The following is a 15,184-nucleotide window of genomic DNA, read 5'->3' as shown; positions in this document are numbered from 1 at the left end:
GGGAGGGAAAGAGGTATATAAATATAATAAATTTGACTTATCAGCACCAGCCTTGCAGAAGATGTTATCTAACGTGTCAATTAAATCCCAGCAGTAAAGATTTCAGAAGTTTTTCACTACTAATATTGATTATTAGAAATTCTAAAATATTAACCATGGGACTCCATAGAATTCTTTTCCAGTTGATAAGACTATTCCATTAGAGTGTGGCATTATGTATACATGAAATATTCGGTAATTGTTTTTTTTACTAAAACTTGCAATTTCAGAGCAAGAAATTTATCCTTAAAAAACACTTAGCTTTTGTAAATACTCTATTTTCTATTCTGTTTTGTGTTATTGCTATTCCTGTGGTTACATCATATTCCCTCTTGACTGCTACTGCTGCCTCCTTTTTCTGAACTGGTCACAAGACCGATACCATCCAGCGGGGGATTCTGTAGGTAATGGTGTGATATTAGAGTGCTAACATGATCAGATGGTGTCTGTGGTTGTCAGTAAATAAAATCACAACAAATAAGATTTGGCTCGATCTCTGAGGACAATTGAGACAGAAGATAGTTCTAACAGTTCTGGAGGCATTTTCAGAATAATGAAACATTTCTGAAAGAGAGGGGGCTTTTTTGGGCTGCTAGCATGCCTGCAGAAAACAGTGACTTGGATCCTGTATCTTTGCTCTATATGTGCTTCTCTTCAGCACTGCGGAGGCAAACCTCTATTGCAGAGTTCACTTCTAGACACTTGTGTTTGCACAATTTCAATATTTTTCAGTGAGCCCCAAATGTGGCGGACTGCCTCTGCAGAGCCCAGACAGGAGCATGCATGGAGCAAGGGTACAGGACCCAAGCCATTTGGGGGGTGGGGGGGTGGATCCTCTTCTCTACACAGCACGCTTAAGATCTGGCTGCGTTTGTGTTTCAGATATGATTCTGTTGCTATAGTGTACATTGGTATGTTCTGCCTTAAGCCTTATATTAAGTTCCAGTCTGTTTTCTTACAAAGGAATTTGCAATCACATCTCTGTCTCTCATAAAAATAGGCTACTGAGGAAAAGGAAGAGATGGAGGAATTGCAGGCCTATAACCGACGCCTTCTCCATAACATCTTGCCAAAGGATGTAGCGGCCCACTTTCTTGCACAGGAGCGACGCAATGATGAGCTCTATTACCAGTCATGCGAGTGTGTGGCTGTCATGTTTGCCTCTATCAGCAACTTCTCAGAATTCTACGTAGAGCTCGAGGCTAACAATGAAGGGGTGGAATGCCTGAGGCTCCTCAATGAAATCATTGCAGACTTTGATGAGGTAACTTAAAGCAAAACCAGTAGGAATTTAGGTTTGTCTGCCTCTCCTCTAGGAGAGGAACTCTTGGTGTGATCCACACAACATCAGCTATCTCCAGCACCTTTTACTTCGGTGCTGGATTAATTTTATTAGAATTTTGCTTAGTCTTAATCTATTGATTGTGCTACACTAAACTCACTCGAAGTAACTGTTAAACCTTGATCATGGTGTATGATAAAGAAGCTGTCTGCCCAAGCTTGTTGCTGGGATCTAAAACGCTGTTTTGAATGCCTCAATGAACTATTTTCATCGTTGTTTGGATTCTAATCTCTGTGGTCACGTTTACTGATCCATAGAAAGTAATTTGAAGTGAAGACTACCTGCTTCCAGGATCAATATCACTACAGTGTCTTCATAAGCATGAAGTGCCCACAGCACCTGAACCATGTTTCCACTTGCTGAGCACTTACTTATTACGGCCTTTGTTGCTTTTATTGTTCAAAAAGGCCAATAGGAGCCATTGAAAAAGGCTGCAAGAAAGGAATCTAAAAACTCCCTAGTCCCTAGTCACCTTTCATGTGACATTTGTGCTGATCACAGCTAGGTACAAACACGGATGCAACTGTAGGCCAAAGGAATCCTCTGCATTTGTGCCAGATTCAGTCTTAACATAATGGGATGTCTTGTTCCCTTGTAGCTTTGCTAAAACCCTCACTTTATATATGCTATCTCAGCACAAAATCAAACTTTGCTTTCCTTAATGCTCTGAAGAAAGTTGAATTTGTGGAAAGTCAAATAAAACCCTCATCTAAGGTTCCTCACTGTACTGTCTCTGCAGGACCAAAACTGAACGAATACTTGCTGGGGGTGCTTTAGGCTGTTCCTGCGTTGGGCAGGGGTTGAACTAGATGGTCTGTAAAGGCCCCTTCCAGCTTTATGATTCTGTGATGTAACTGACTTCCTTAACAGAAGCAAACTGATCTCCATATCAGAAGCTACTGTTTGCATCTACTCCTCCCTCCCCTCTCCACCTATATATCTGACCAGTTTCTTCTTGCCCTCCATGCATCTGACGAAGAGAACTGTGATTCTCGAAAGCTTATGCTACAATAAAGTTGGTTAGTCTTAAAGGTGCTACTGGACTCCTTTTGATTTTGCTACTACAGACTAACACGGCTAACTCCTCTGCATCTGTGATTCTATGAAAACACTCACATACAAAAAATGCGAGGATCCACTAGGGGGAGCCATACAACCTGCAAGCTATAGTATGTCATATTGTTTTGTCTTGTGTAGGTAATTCACCCAGCAAATATATATTGATTTGTTTAAACGAAGCCTTTTTAGTAGATTTGTTCTTTTTTTTACCTATGCAGATAATAAGTGAAGACCAATTTAGGCAGCTGGAAAAGATTAAGACTATTGGCAGCACATACATGGCTGCTTCAGGCCTTAATGATTCCACCTATGACAAAGTGGGTAAAACACACATCAAGGCATTGGCTGACTTCGCAATGAGGTTAATGGACCAAATGAAATACATCAATGAACATTCATTCAACAACTTCCAGATGAAGATAGGTAAATATCCTAGTTTTAGCTTTTGTTCTGGGATTCATCCCCTGTGGCCGTACCATATGATTAAAAACACGTTTAAAGTTAGCTATCACTGATTTAATGGTTTTGTCTCAGTTAAGTAAAATCAGTAGTTTTTTCTGTTTTCTCAATCTGCATTTAATTGGCATTGTCAGGTTTTTGTTTTTGTTTTCATGTGGCTTTTTTACGGATACAATTATATAAAGTTCTCGGTTGGGAATACCAGTATAGCTACATTGACAGTGTAGGCCGCTCAGGAGACAAAACACCAATTTATTTTTACCACAACGGACAGTCATAGTTTGCAACAGCCATTAGAACTGCTTATCAGTTTTCTGTGCTGCTGGAAACCTGTCAGGTTATCTTACTTGGGTCTAAAATGGCCTGAATAGTGGAGAGGTGTACACTTTTGGTGGAAAAGAATGAACAAGAATTGTTCCAATTTGATCTAGCAAAGGTTATTCACTTATATCCTGGCATATTTACTGGTGGTTCCCAGCCCCTCAAGGATCTCTAAACACATCATGTGGGGCCGGCCTCTCAGGAAAGAATGGGACCCAGCTCCACCATTCCGACCCTTAAATAGGTGATCAGCCCTAGCAAAGTTGACAGTATCAGCCATCTGTGTGGCATGGAGAGGCTCACATTCAGGCTTTGTGGGCAGAAACGTCTAAGCAAATCTTTATCCAGAATAAAGCAAAAGTACCACATTTCAGAGTATTTTATTGATGAGTACTTGAGTGTAGAACTTGAGTACACTAGGTGCAAGATTACACGTACATTATTTCTAGATGTAAAGAAAGCTGTCTGGTAAATAAATAATGACTCATCCAGTGTTCTAATAAGTAGTTAACACCATATAGAGGGATTGATATTCAAAGTGATGTATCACAAATTTCAAAGTCTAGGCAAGTTGCCATTGAGTTCTGCACGCAGTCAGCTGGTAATGCTTCTGAGTCTTAGTGCTATTGCACACTTCACAGCCACTGTACGGTGGCTACTTTAAATGATTTACTTCTCTATCCACTATAAATTATTGTATTTATTCATGGCATTTTATCCTGCCCATCCTCCAAGGAGCTTCATTCCATACATTCCCTTTCCACTTCCATCCTCTCTTTCCACTTCGTTGCCTTAATTCCCTTTCCACTTTACTCTCACAACAACCCTGTGAGGCATGTTACTGACCTAAGGTGAGCTTCATGGCAGAATGGGGATTTGAACCAGAGTCTCCCCAGTTCTAATCTAACAATTAGGGGTGTGCTCAGAGAAAAAAATACTTAAAACTTCAGGTGCAGGATTTGAGGGAATACCGTGATTGCTGATTTCCATGTACAACGCTACTGGCTTGGGTTTCCAATCTGTATGATTTTTTCTGGTTCCAGCATTTCGGGACCATTCAGTTCTATGGGACAGCTATTCATAAAGATAATGGCTCCAAGTCTACATAGAACATACCTGTCCCTCTATTTTAACACCTCCCTAAATTTCAAGCACATTGAACAAGGGATTCAGTTTTACCTCAAAGGAGGTGTCTCTTGGGGCAGGCCACTTCTCTCTACTGATTCCTATGGGGGAGGGAGAGACAGTAGTCAAGTGGCAGTCTAGCAGAAAAGTGACAGCCACCCACAGGCATTTTTCAAAAAACATTCTGCATTCATTTCACAAGAGCCAGTATGGCGTAGTAGCTAGAGTGATGAACTAGGAGCTGAGAGACTTTTTTCCATGGGGGAGAAAGGGAGGCTATAAATGAAGTAAGCTAAAATAAAAATCATTTCCTTTTCTTACTCCTACAGTAACCGACTGATAATTTTAAAAAATGATCTTTTCCCTGAAAACTTTGCACTTGCCATCCTTACTTGTGGTCTGTTGTTTGTTTCACAAAGTGAAGAAGGCTTCCTTTGCAGAAAACCTTCCCGTCGTGTCCCATCCCACAGCTCTGCCATTATTCCCTATGGAGGACTTTGTGGGGGAGCCTAGAATGGCTGTTTTTCAACCAAATGACACAAGAATTGAAGCAGAGCTAGTGCTGTCTGTCCAGTAACGAACCATGAAGTTTCAAGCAAATTGGACCAAGGGGTCCAATTCTATAGGCCTCTGAACAAAGTGCCCCTAGGCATCATATTTGTTCCGCCTCACAAATGAGGGGGAGAAGGAGCAAGGTAGAACCGCAACTCTGCCAGATCCTATACCTGGCTCATGCTCACCTCGAGCAGCCTGCCCCGGACCACCGCCTAGGAAATTTGGAAAATCAAAGCCTGGCGCATTCCTGATGGCAGGCGCTTGACTTGCCATGTAGCTAAAGATCTGTTGTCTATATCACTTTTTAGAACCTTCTCTCCTCCCCACCCCTCGCTGTTTGTATCAGTATGGAGAAAAATCTCTCAACCCACATGATAGGCCTGATGACTATTTGATTAATGAGGGGAAATACCTAGAGTTAAAATCTCCTTCACCAGAAGTTCTGTAGCTAGGTGACTTAACTCAGGTAGGCACCAGGTTGCATCCAGTGAGGCACTGTAACACAATCCATGAATCTTGTTTAAAAAGAACTCTAACCCAACAAAGCAAAATTTCAAAAAGTGATAAACCATAAAGAAGTCAAATAGAAGAAAGGCCAAATTTAGGATATAATCCTGCCAAAGCTAAGCACTTTTATTTTTGTTAAGGGCAGGGATCATTTCAAGGGGGAACACACTGGAATGGTGTTCCGGCAGTTTGCCCAAGTCAGGTGGCTCCGCCAAACTGACTTTAGGGCCATTTAGGCCTTGATTGGGGCCAGAATGCCCCAAATCCGGGCCAAAACAGCCTGGATTGGGTTGGTGCCGGGTGGGGGTACCCTCCCCCATGCACTGACCCAATCCTGGCTGTTTCGTCCCCGATTGGGGCTGAAACGGGCCCTAAATGGCCCTTTTTGGCCATTTTGGGCCCATTTCAGCTTGGACAAGGGCCGACATGGCCCAGAAGCATTCCCTGCCAGGCACCAACCCAGTCCCGGACATTTTGGCCCCGATCCGGGCCGAAATGGGCCCAAATGGCAATTTTGGGCTCGTTTCGGCTCGGATTATGGCCGAATGGGCCTGGATCAGGTCAGTGCCATGTGAGGGAAACCTCCCCCGCCTGGCAGAAACCCGGCCCCAGTCATTTCAGCCCTGATCCAGGCCCAAGAGGGCCATTTTTGGCCTCTTGGACCCGGATCAGGGCCAAAACAGCCTGGAGTGGATCAGTGCCAGGCAGGGGAAGGTTCTCCTACCTGGCTTCGACCCAATCCGGGCCATTTCGGCCCTGATCTGGGTCGGGGCTGAAACGGGCCCAAATGCCCATTTTTGGCCATTTGGGGCCCGTTTTGGCCGAGATCTGGACCAAAACCGCCAGGATTGGGTTGGTGCCTGGTGGGGACCCTTCCCCTGTCCAGCACTGACCGATCTGGGCCTTTTTGGGCCCAATCCAGGCCAAAACTTGCCCCAAATGGCCATTTTGGGCCTGTATTGGGGCCAAAAGGGCCCTAATCAGGCCACTGCCAGGTGGGGGAACACTCCCCCATCTGGCAGCAGCCAAATCTCAGCCATTTCGGCCCGATCAAGGGGTGTGGCATATGCTAATGAGTTCCTGCAGCTCTTTTTCTACAAAATGACCCCTTAAGGGTGTTTTAGGAAACAGTCTCTTTGAAATACATGGGACTTAAAAGTGTTCCACTTTGTCAGCCCATGCCTTTATGGTTTTTATTACAATTTCTAAGACCAGATATCAAGATCTTTTGGGGGGGGGATATAAAGGTAACAGTTTCAGAAGAACAATATAGAAAAAATGGAACAGATCTCCTCACTGGAGAGATACGCCTGCTTGTTTATAAATATATTTCATTAATAACATGCAACCAAATATGGAAATGCAGTTAAAATGTCTGGCAACTGCTGGTCACATGACATTCAAGAGCTGAATTAGCTGACCATCCGTGATTTAGCTTCAGGCAATTTTTACCTTGGTAGACCACATGGTTGTAGTCTCTCTTCCCAACCTTAATTTTATGGTGAAAACCTACCAGAAGTCTTTTCTCCATTCATGTCTAAGTTCCCACTGTTTTCTTTTCTTCTAATGTTAGGGCTTAATATTGGCCCAGTGGTAGCTGGGGTCATAGGAGCACGCAAACCCCAGTATGATATTTGGGGGAACACTGTGAATGTAGCCAGTCGAATGGACAGCACAGGAGTACCTGATAGGATTCAGGTGAGTCTTCTTAATCCCCTTGTTTTGCCCCTCATCCCCCAAACACTATTTTATTAATATTTACACTGCAAAAATACAAGTAGAAAAGAAACTCCTTTATCCTTTCACTTGGGGCAGTGTGTGTGTCTGTCTGTGTCCCCACCCTCCAATGGCTGTGATCCAGGCATAAAAGTCACCAGGAGGGAAGAAAGGGCATTCCTTGTACGTGGAACGGAGAACTGTACTGCAAACCTGTGGTGAAAGGATTCAACTGGCTGTTGAATCAACTTTGAAGTGGTTTCTTGCAAAACCTGAGTGTCGTAGAAGCCACAAAAAGAATTCCTGAACCTGGATAGCTAGCTGAAGAAAATGGTATGTTAAAGAGGCCAGCTGGACTAGTGTGTGGGCTGTCTTCAAAGAAAAGAGTATCCTGGAAGCGATGGAATCAAACATGGGCCCCAAACATTGCATTGTGAATGTGAAACTTCTCCCCACTTACTCCAGCTGTTGCCAAACGATGCAGAGCGATTATTTTTAGTAGTGAGATGGAACATGCATATTACTGCCATTCTGCAGATATTCCATTGGCTACTTATCAGTTACTAGACTCAGTTCAAGGTTTTACCTGTCACATACAACGCCCTTCATGGCCTTGGCCTCTCATATCTGCAGGATCAGCTCTGCCACAACGTTGCTCATCTGAACGGGGCCTTCTGCAGATATCACACTACAAATAGGCTAAATCAGCATCTAATCATACATGCACATTCTCTGTAGTGACCCCCCCCATATTATTTATTTTATTTATGTCATTTATAGTCTACCTTTCTCACTGAGACTCAAGGCAGATTACCTAGCGTGAGATCAGTACAATCAATAGCAAGGACATTTCCACAAACTAGGCAAAACTGAATTATTCAATAGGGCTTTTTTACTCAGAGAATAGGGCTGTGCTGTAAGAAATGGCTGAAAGTGATGTTTTGGTGAAGGGACAGGGACTGTCGACTATACTACTGTCTGTTTATGTGGATAGACTCCTATTGGCTAGTTTCTGCATCATTTAATGTCATTCCAAATTAAATGTTTCAGCAGTGTTTCATCTTTGTATTGGGATATAAGCTTGTTTTCAAATTTCTACAATCTATTTTGTTTATTGAATGCCTCAGCGGTTGATTATATTGACTTATACTGTGTAATACACCTTGAGTCTCAATGAGAAAAGCGGACTATAAATACCAGAAATATATAACATGAATAAATGTAGCAGGAGAGGCTATTGAAATGCTTTATTTGTGCAGGAGATGCATTGTTTCTTTAAAATAAATAAATTGAGCACAAGGAGCCTTTGCCATCACATTCTACACAACTGGGACTGGACTCATTTCCAAAATGTAATTCAAAGGTGGGGTGAATGGTCAGGACAGCCCCGTATTGTAAATTTTTGGTAAAGGCCACGTGTTTCAACATTGTGACAGTCCTCCTAACAAAACAGACACTTGTCATGCTCACCTATGGAATGCAACCTTTCCCCACACTATTCTCTCTTCTGGAATGTGGTCTTTACTCTTACATGGCAGACTGGACCAAGGGGGAAAAAATCCTCAAAAAATCTTTAAGGATAACAAAGCCAAAAGGAGGAAAATACCAAGTGTAAAAAGCTGCAAAAATGATAAGGGCTGGTAGTACTAGTTCACTGAAAGCTAATGTTTCCACTACTGCTGCAGAGGACAAAAGAGAACAGAGCGGGAAGCAGAATTTCCTGCCCCTTGGGCATGTGCAATGGCTCTGAGTCAAGGCTCAGCACAGGCATGGAGCCCATCTATGAGATGCACAGAAACCATAAGGAGGAATCTCTCCGCCTGTACAATAACCTGAATAGGAGGTAATCCCCTTGGACTGATCTTCTGTGCACATTTACCCATCAGGAAGATGGTTTATGCTATTACCATTTATAGTATTAATTATCTGCTTGACAGGTATGGTGGGATGAAAGAGGTGGGGGAACATTTGGTTTCTTCACCTCTGCAGTAAGTGAAGATTGTCAAAGCTGACAATGCTGACCGTCGCTTCCTGATCCAGGGTTTGAAACAGTTTATACAGGCCCCAAGTGCTGATGCCAGAGAGCTAGTACTGGGAATCACATCTACACCAGTCTTTTGCACATCTGACTTCCAATCTGGCAGGGAATGTGTGTGCAGAACCCTGCTTCTATGGAGTACCTTTTGCATAGAGTCAATGGGGCTTAAAGTGTGCTAGCATTGTTGTGGGCTTACCAGAATGGAATTGATTTTGCTCTTTTCTGACCCTTCCCTTTTCAAACTCCACAGGTGACCACAGACATGTATCAAGTTTTAGCAGTCAACAACTACCAGCTAGAATGCCGAGGAGTTGTTAAAGTTAAAGGTAAAGGAGAAATGACTACCTACTTCCTAAACGAAGGTCCTTTAGCAAGTTAGCAGCAATGGACTGGATTGACTCAAGGATGGCTCAATTGATTCACAAAAGAGTAAATCGCTGAAAAAAATCCGCTGTTTAGCGGTGACCCTAGAAGCAAGGCACAGTTGAGTATTTCATGTGATGCCTTTCTAGCAGGATTGTGTGCAAGAAGAAAACCAACACCACAGTTTGGGCTATCTATCACACAATTCAAAAGTTACCTAGCACTGCTGCGGATTCTTCCTCGACTGAGTGCAAATGAACTGACCAAAGATTTATCCTTACGGAATTTAGAGATGAAGACAAAGGATTTGAGATCTTCGATGACGCTGCTACGCAGGACATAAGATATTTAAGTATTTATTTAAAGTAACACAATATTTTTACTTGGTTGAAGGAAAGTATGATTCATTGTAATGAAAGGAAAAAATGAACAGCATTACTTTGGCAAGGATGTGCACTCCCATATTATTTCTGGTTTGTGCTGTCAGCTCCCTGAAATGTGCCACTGTTCTTATTAGCTATTTTTAGTGGGCTTTTAAAATCAAAAAGTACTACCCACTATTGCCCTGTACAGGGGGCCTTTTTAAATGACATCATCCATAATGTTTTTAAATGGAAAAGATGCCTTCTCATGTACTCTTGCCATCCTTACACACTTGGGAGATTTATTTTTTTAAAAAATCAGGAATGGCAGAAGCGGGAAAATGCTTAAAACAAGGAAAGCATGACTCTTCAAACATATTTATTAAATAAAAAGGTCATCTTGCCCATTTGACATATATCAGTTTACATGAGAAAGACTTTCTGCATGAAACACTTGGACAGAGATCCCTCTGAAGTTGGTGTGTGGACTTTTTTATATTTTGTAATCTAGAAAGCTCTGAGATCTAACAGATACACCAAAATTCTATATTTTGAAAGTCATATATATTAAACAGTTGTCTGTATGAGGATCTAATGTAGTGCTGAGGGCAGGGCTCACATCCAGCAACTTACCCAAGCACCTGGCACAGTTTCTATCACTGTTAGGCAGAGCAGGAACAGGGACACAGTCTTGCAGCCTCTCCTATGGATCAATGTCCAACATGTAGGATCTTCTTTCTGCTGATGTTAGGAAGAAATGAAAGGGGCCCTCAAGATGAACCCAAGTACTCTCCACCCTTTCTTTTCCCTGAGCTGATCAGGGCTGTAAGACTGCTTCTGCTAATCAGCTCTAGTGGTTTCATAAGTCCAGCAGTGGCCTTCTGCTGTACTCACAGTCCTTTAGATTGGGGCAGGAGGCTGTGCACACAGGGGCATTTTGGGAGGTGTACATAAGCTATACAATGGTGTGATACTCTTTTCATTATTCTCTGAATGACAGACTTGGCAGTTTTCAGAAGAACTATATAATCCAGCAAAAGAGAGAGGCTCCAGGTTGAAACTTTTAGAAGAAATCATTGGAGGGCGGTGAGCCTATGACTAAACAAACATAAAAGGAAAATCAAAAGCTATCACTGCTGTAGAAATTTTCATTTCTAATGTTAGCAGTAATTGATGTAAGAGATGTATTCAGAATTCTTATGTTGTCATTTGTCGAGAGTCCTATGACAAAAGCCCCTTCCAAAGTGTTCCTCATCGATAGCAAACAAGGAACAACAATCACCTAAATCCTTTTCTTAAAAGACTGTTTACAATTTACAAGTGCCACAGAATATCACCTGAATTGATGTTATGAGAGTTAAAGTACATGTTTTAATTCACTTATCATGAATTTCAGTTTGAAGATTTAAACAATATTTTCCTAATTGGAAAAAAGAAATTGATGAATCCTTTGAAGATGGTGAGCCTACTTGTTTTAAAAAGGAAACTATTAAGAATATGTCAGAATGGGTTAAAACATTTTTAACTTTTAATCACAATGTCCCCTTCCTATTGTATTAAAAACAGTAAAACATTTTTTACAAATCTATATTTTTATATTCCTGTATGAGAAACTTTTGATATCAAATCTGGCACTCTCTAAAATGATTCAAATGTTAATAACCTGCCCACCTCCCTTTTTCAGGGCAGAATTTTCATAACCTAATGATTGCCCAACGATTTCTTAACCTAAGGAGGCCAATGCTGAAGTCAGGGCTTTGTGTTTCTTTAACCAAGAAGTAAGTTTGAATCTAATGTCTTATGGAGTTTGTCACATTACTCAACACAACTGTGGCCTCAAAGTGCTTTAAAATGGAGCTTTCGTGGCACTCACTTCTGATTTGCCCCCTCCCTCTCCACTAGGGCATCTCCTGGAAAAGTATAGTTGTGTGACTTCTTGAAAACTGCCGAATCTGCCCTTGTACTATACTTTTGAACTCCCCGCCCCCCCCCCCAAAAATCTTATCTAATTTGCAAGGTCTTTACTTCCACAGTTCTGCAGCTTCTTCACCTTTTACTCTTCAAATTCATTTACCACATCCTAATTTTATTTACTATCACAACCTAGGATATCATTTTTTTAAAAAAAGGTTTACCTCCTGCTTTGAAGTGTGCATTCTTAACATTTGAGCAAACCACCTTGCGCGATTGTGTTGTCAATGAAATTTTCAGTCGCCTGTATCTCTGACTGTGATTGTTGACTGTGTCATGATCATTTCAAGGGGTATGCACTCTTTATTCTGGTTCTTGCAAAAATTGATACAGTTATGATTTCCCATGGAAATTGCAATCTATTTAAGTAATTTAACAATTATATTAAACACTGTTTCACTTGTGAATGTATCCATTGTATTCATTACTGGTTGGCTTTTTGAAAGCCCAGAAATCAAAACTTTACACAACAAAACAATTTCATTTTAAAATTGAAATACTTTTGGCTTAAAGATGAGTTAAGGCATAAACAAATGCTCTAGAACACACGGAAATTTTAAATTACGGCTTTCACTTTCCATAACATGTGTGCGCAAATACAGTGTGTCACTCTCTCTTAAACTAAGGCTGCAGGCAATTAGCTACCCTCTTCCTTTTTTTTTTTTTAAGTTCCTGTAGGTTATGGGTACAAACAGAACTTGTGGTCACAGCAGTCTAAATATTTCATACAAATTTGGTTACATCTCATAAATAACATGCCATGCTCATTTGAAGGAACAAACACTGCAAAACTGGGGCAAAATTATAAATGAACAAGAGAAAAACAGAGTTGCTTGGAGTCCAAGATGTAAGTGAACACAAAATGTCAAACTGTACAATGTATAAATGGCTCACCAGGTGCATAAGATTAAGGCGCCAGCTTCAACTAACAATTATTTTTTTAGGTGTAGGCATGAGTGATGCCTTAACTCTTCTTATAAACTGAAGATTTTAAAAATTTTAGAATCTCGTTTTTGAAAAGAGAAAGCCGTGATTTGTCCTCGATCTTGGGGCAAGCATGTGTGGCAATATTTATTTTTTCATGACTTTCAAGGGAAATGCCAAAACACAACTGCAGTGCCACGAAACATAAATTTAAATATTTTTTTCATGTGCCAAAACTTCCCCCATTTAGTTTTGTTTTTTAAAAAAAAGATTTACATGCCCTAGGTTGCTACTCCCTCTTCTGCAAGAAAAAGAGAGAAGGGGAAATCTCAAAGATCACCCTTCCTCTGCCAAAAAGCATCCTCCACCCACCATACAAGGTTAACTTTGAAGGGATTTGTTTTATTTTGTGTGTTTCATGCAGCAGAAGATCAGTGTCTTGTGCCACACAAATGGATTCCAGGTGCAATGACCTGCTGTGGTGAGGGAGGAAAATAATCCATCTCCCTTGCAAGGGACCCTGCAACTCAGGCTGCTTCTTCAGTGGACAACTGAGTAAACAGGTTGCCTTTGGGGAGCAGGTGGGGAGGTCTCATTTCCTAATGAGCCTCTTGACATAGGCAAAACATTTCTATTGCACTGAAAAGTGAAGTTCAATATAGCAGTATTTTAGTGAGACCTGCAGCTCTCATGTTCAGCTAATCATTTGCAACAATATACAGGCTTCCTTGTGGCCCTGCTGAGCAATGCAATGCAGATGGAGATTCTTGGCAGATGCCTCCTTCCATACATGGATCACCTTTGCTGGCTTGTGACAGCACTTCTCCTCCATTTGACATTATGACATACAGCATATACATTGTACATTGTTGGGAACAAAATATGTAGAAATAAATTGGTATTATGTATTCGTGCCTGAGGCTTCTTGTCAACTAGCAACTAGAAATCAATTCTCTATAGTCAACAAAACTCTTCACCAAGTAAGGTCATAATCCAGCACTTGAAATCGGATTTAGGCAGGTGTAACTCAGTGCTCATTGTATTCTTTGCTTAAAGATAAACGTTACCAACTTTTCATCCATTACTTTTTGCCTACTCTACCGATGCAAATATAGTTGCAACTGTAAGCATTTGCAAATGCTGCCAGTCGTGTAGGAAGTTCAAGAGGAAAATTTAGGAGTTATTGGTGAAGCATTGGCTGATCTAACTCTACCGCTACACATTTGTCAAGGCCCCAGTTGTAGAGATTGTCATCCCTTCTTACATAACAGATAAAGCTGCCTTCTAATGAGTTAGATGGTTAGTTCATCTAGCCCAGAACTATTTACTCTGACTGGGAGTAGCTCTCCAGGGTCTCAAGCAGCCATCAGAGATCCATTAAACAGAAATGCCAGGGACTGAACCTCCAACAGTCTGCATGCAAAGCAGTTAGTCTCCCACTGAAAGAGGAAGTCTCACCATAGTATTTGGAATTATATTCAGAATTAACCGGAGGATCTTTCCAGGGGAAGCAGAGGGCCCTTTATGGAGCAAATTACACCAAAACTGCAGTGAAGTGAGAGCTGGCTATCCTCTGAAGACCTCCCAAGTTTCAAGAAGATTGGGTCAAGGGGTCCATTCTACAGACTCTTGAACAAGTCCTCCCCACTCTCTACTGTATCCCATGGGGGGTGGGGGTGGAATCCCAAGCTTTCTCCTAGACAAAGAAGCCTTAGCCAAACATGTAAGAGCAAACCTCCCAGGCAGAACAAAACGCAACAGAATCAGGGAATCCCAGCAGATCTGGCAGCAGAAGGCATGCATTCCTGAAACTTGCAGCCATTTGTGGCAGGTTTTTTCCCTTTAGCTTCTGGAGGAAAGGAGGGGGAGGGAGAGGGAGAGGAGGTGACTCTCAGGCAGTAAGTTAGGGAGAGAGAGCTCTGTCTATCCAATAATGATGATTCTCTCATAGACCATGGTAAATGGAAAAAAATGTGATGGTATAGTTAGAGCTCTCCCTAACTTGCTGCCTGAGTCCCCTCCCCTCCATCTCTCTCCTTTTACCCATAAAAGGAAACCTCCAAAAGCCAAGGAGGGGGGGAAGCTTTTGCCAACAGCTGCAGCTTCAGGATCCAGGAGTGCATTCCCATCCTTCCACGTTGGTTCTGCTGGTTCTGAAAAATACCAATACCAAAACACATCCCATAATAACTCACTACTGCATAACTAGTTATCTTCCCCATCTTTACCTGAAACTCTTAAAGACCAAGATGGGTAGCCGTGTTTGTCTGTAGCACTGGAAGAGAGCAAGAGTCCAGTTGCACCTATAAGACTAACAAAATTAGTGGTAGGGTGGCTCACAAAAGCTCATACCCTACCACTAATTTTGTTAGTCTTATAGGTGCTACTGGACTCTTGCTCTAT

General features: G+C 41.8%; 1 protein-coding gene across 2 annotated transcripts in view; it reads left to right on the top strand.

Moving 5' to 3' along the window:
- The window catches only part of ADCY5 (adenylate cyclase 5), a 309,257-nt gene extending 298,347 nt beyond the window's left edge, over positions 1 to 10,910 (top strand). For both annotated transcript variants that reach the window (XM_054972529.1, XM_054972528.1), the window contains 4 exons: positions 1,040 to 1,303; positions 2,659 to 2,863; positions 6,981 to 7,105; positions 9,412 to 10,910. In XM_054972529.1, coding sequence (XP_054828504.1) covers positions 1,040 to 1,303; positions 2,659 to 2,863; positions 6,981 to 7,105; positions 9,412 to 9,540 — 723 coding nt within the window. In that variant the 3' untranslated portion in view covers positions 9,541 to 10,910. The remainder of the gene's footprint in view (positions 1 to 1,039; positions 1,304 to 2,658; positions 2,864 to 6,980; positions 7,106 to 9,411) is intronic.
- Positions 10,911 to 15,184: the final 4,274 nt, after the last annotated feature.

Source organism: Eublepharis macularius, chromosome 2 (assembly GCF_028583425.1).
Source record: "Eublepharis macularius isolate TG4126 chromosome 2, MPM_Emac_v1.0, whole genome shotgun sequence".
Taxonomy (NCBI): Eukaryota; Metazoa; Chordata; class Lepidosauria; order Squamata; family Eublepharidae; genus Eublepharis; species Eublepharis macularius.
The sequence above is the reverse complement of the archived record's forward strand: the minus strand, read 5'-3'. Positions and strand labels throughout refer to the sequence as shown.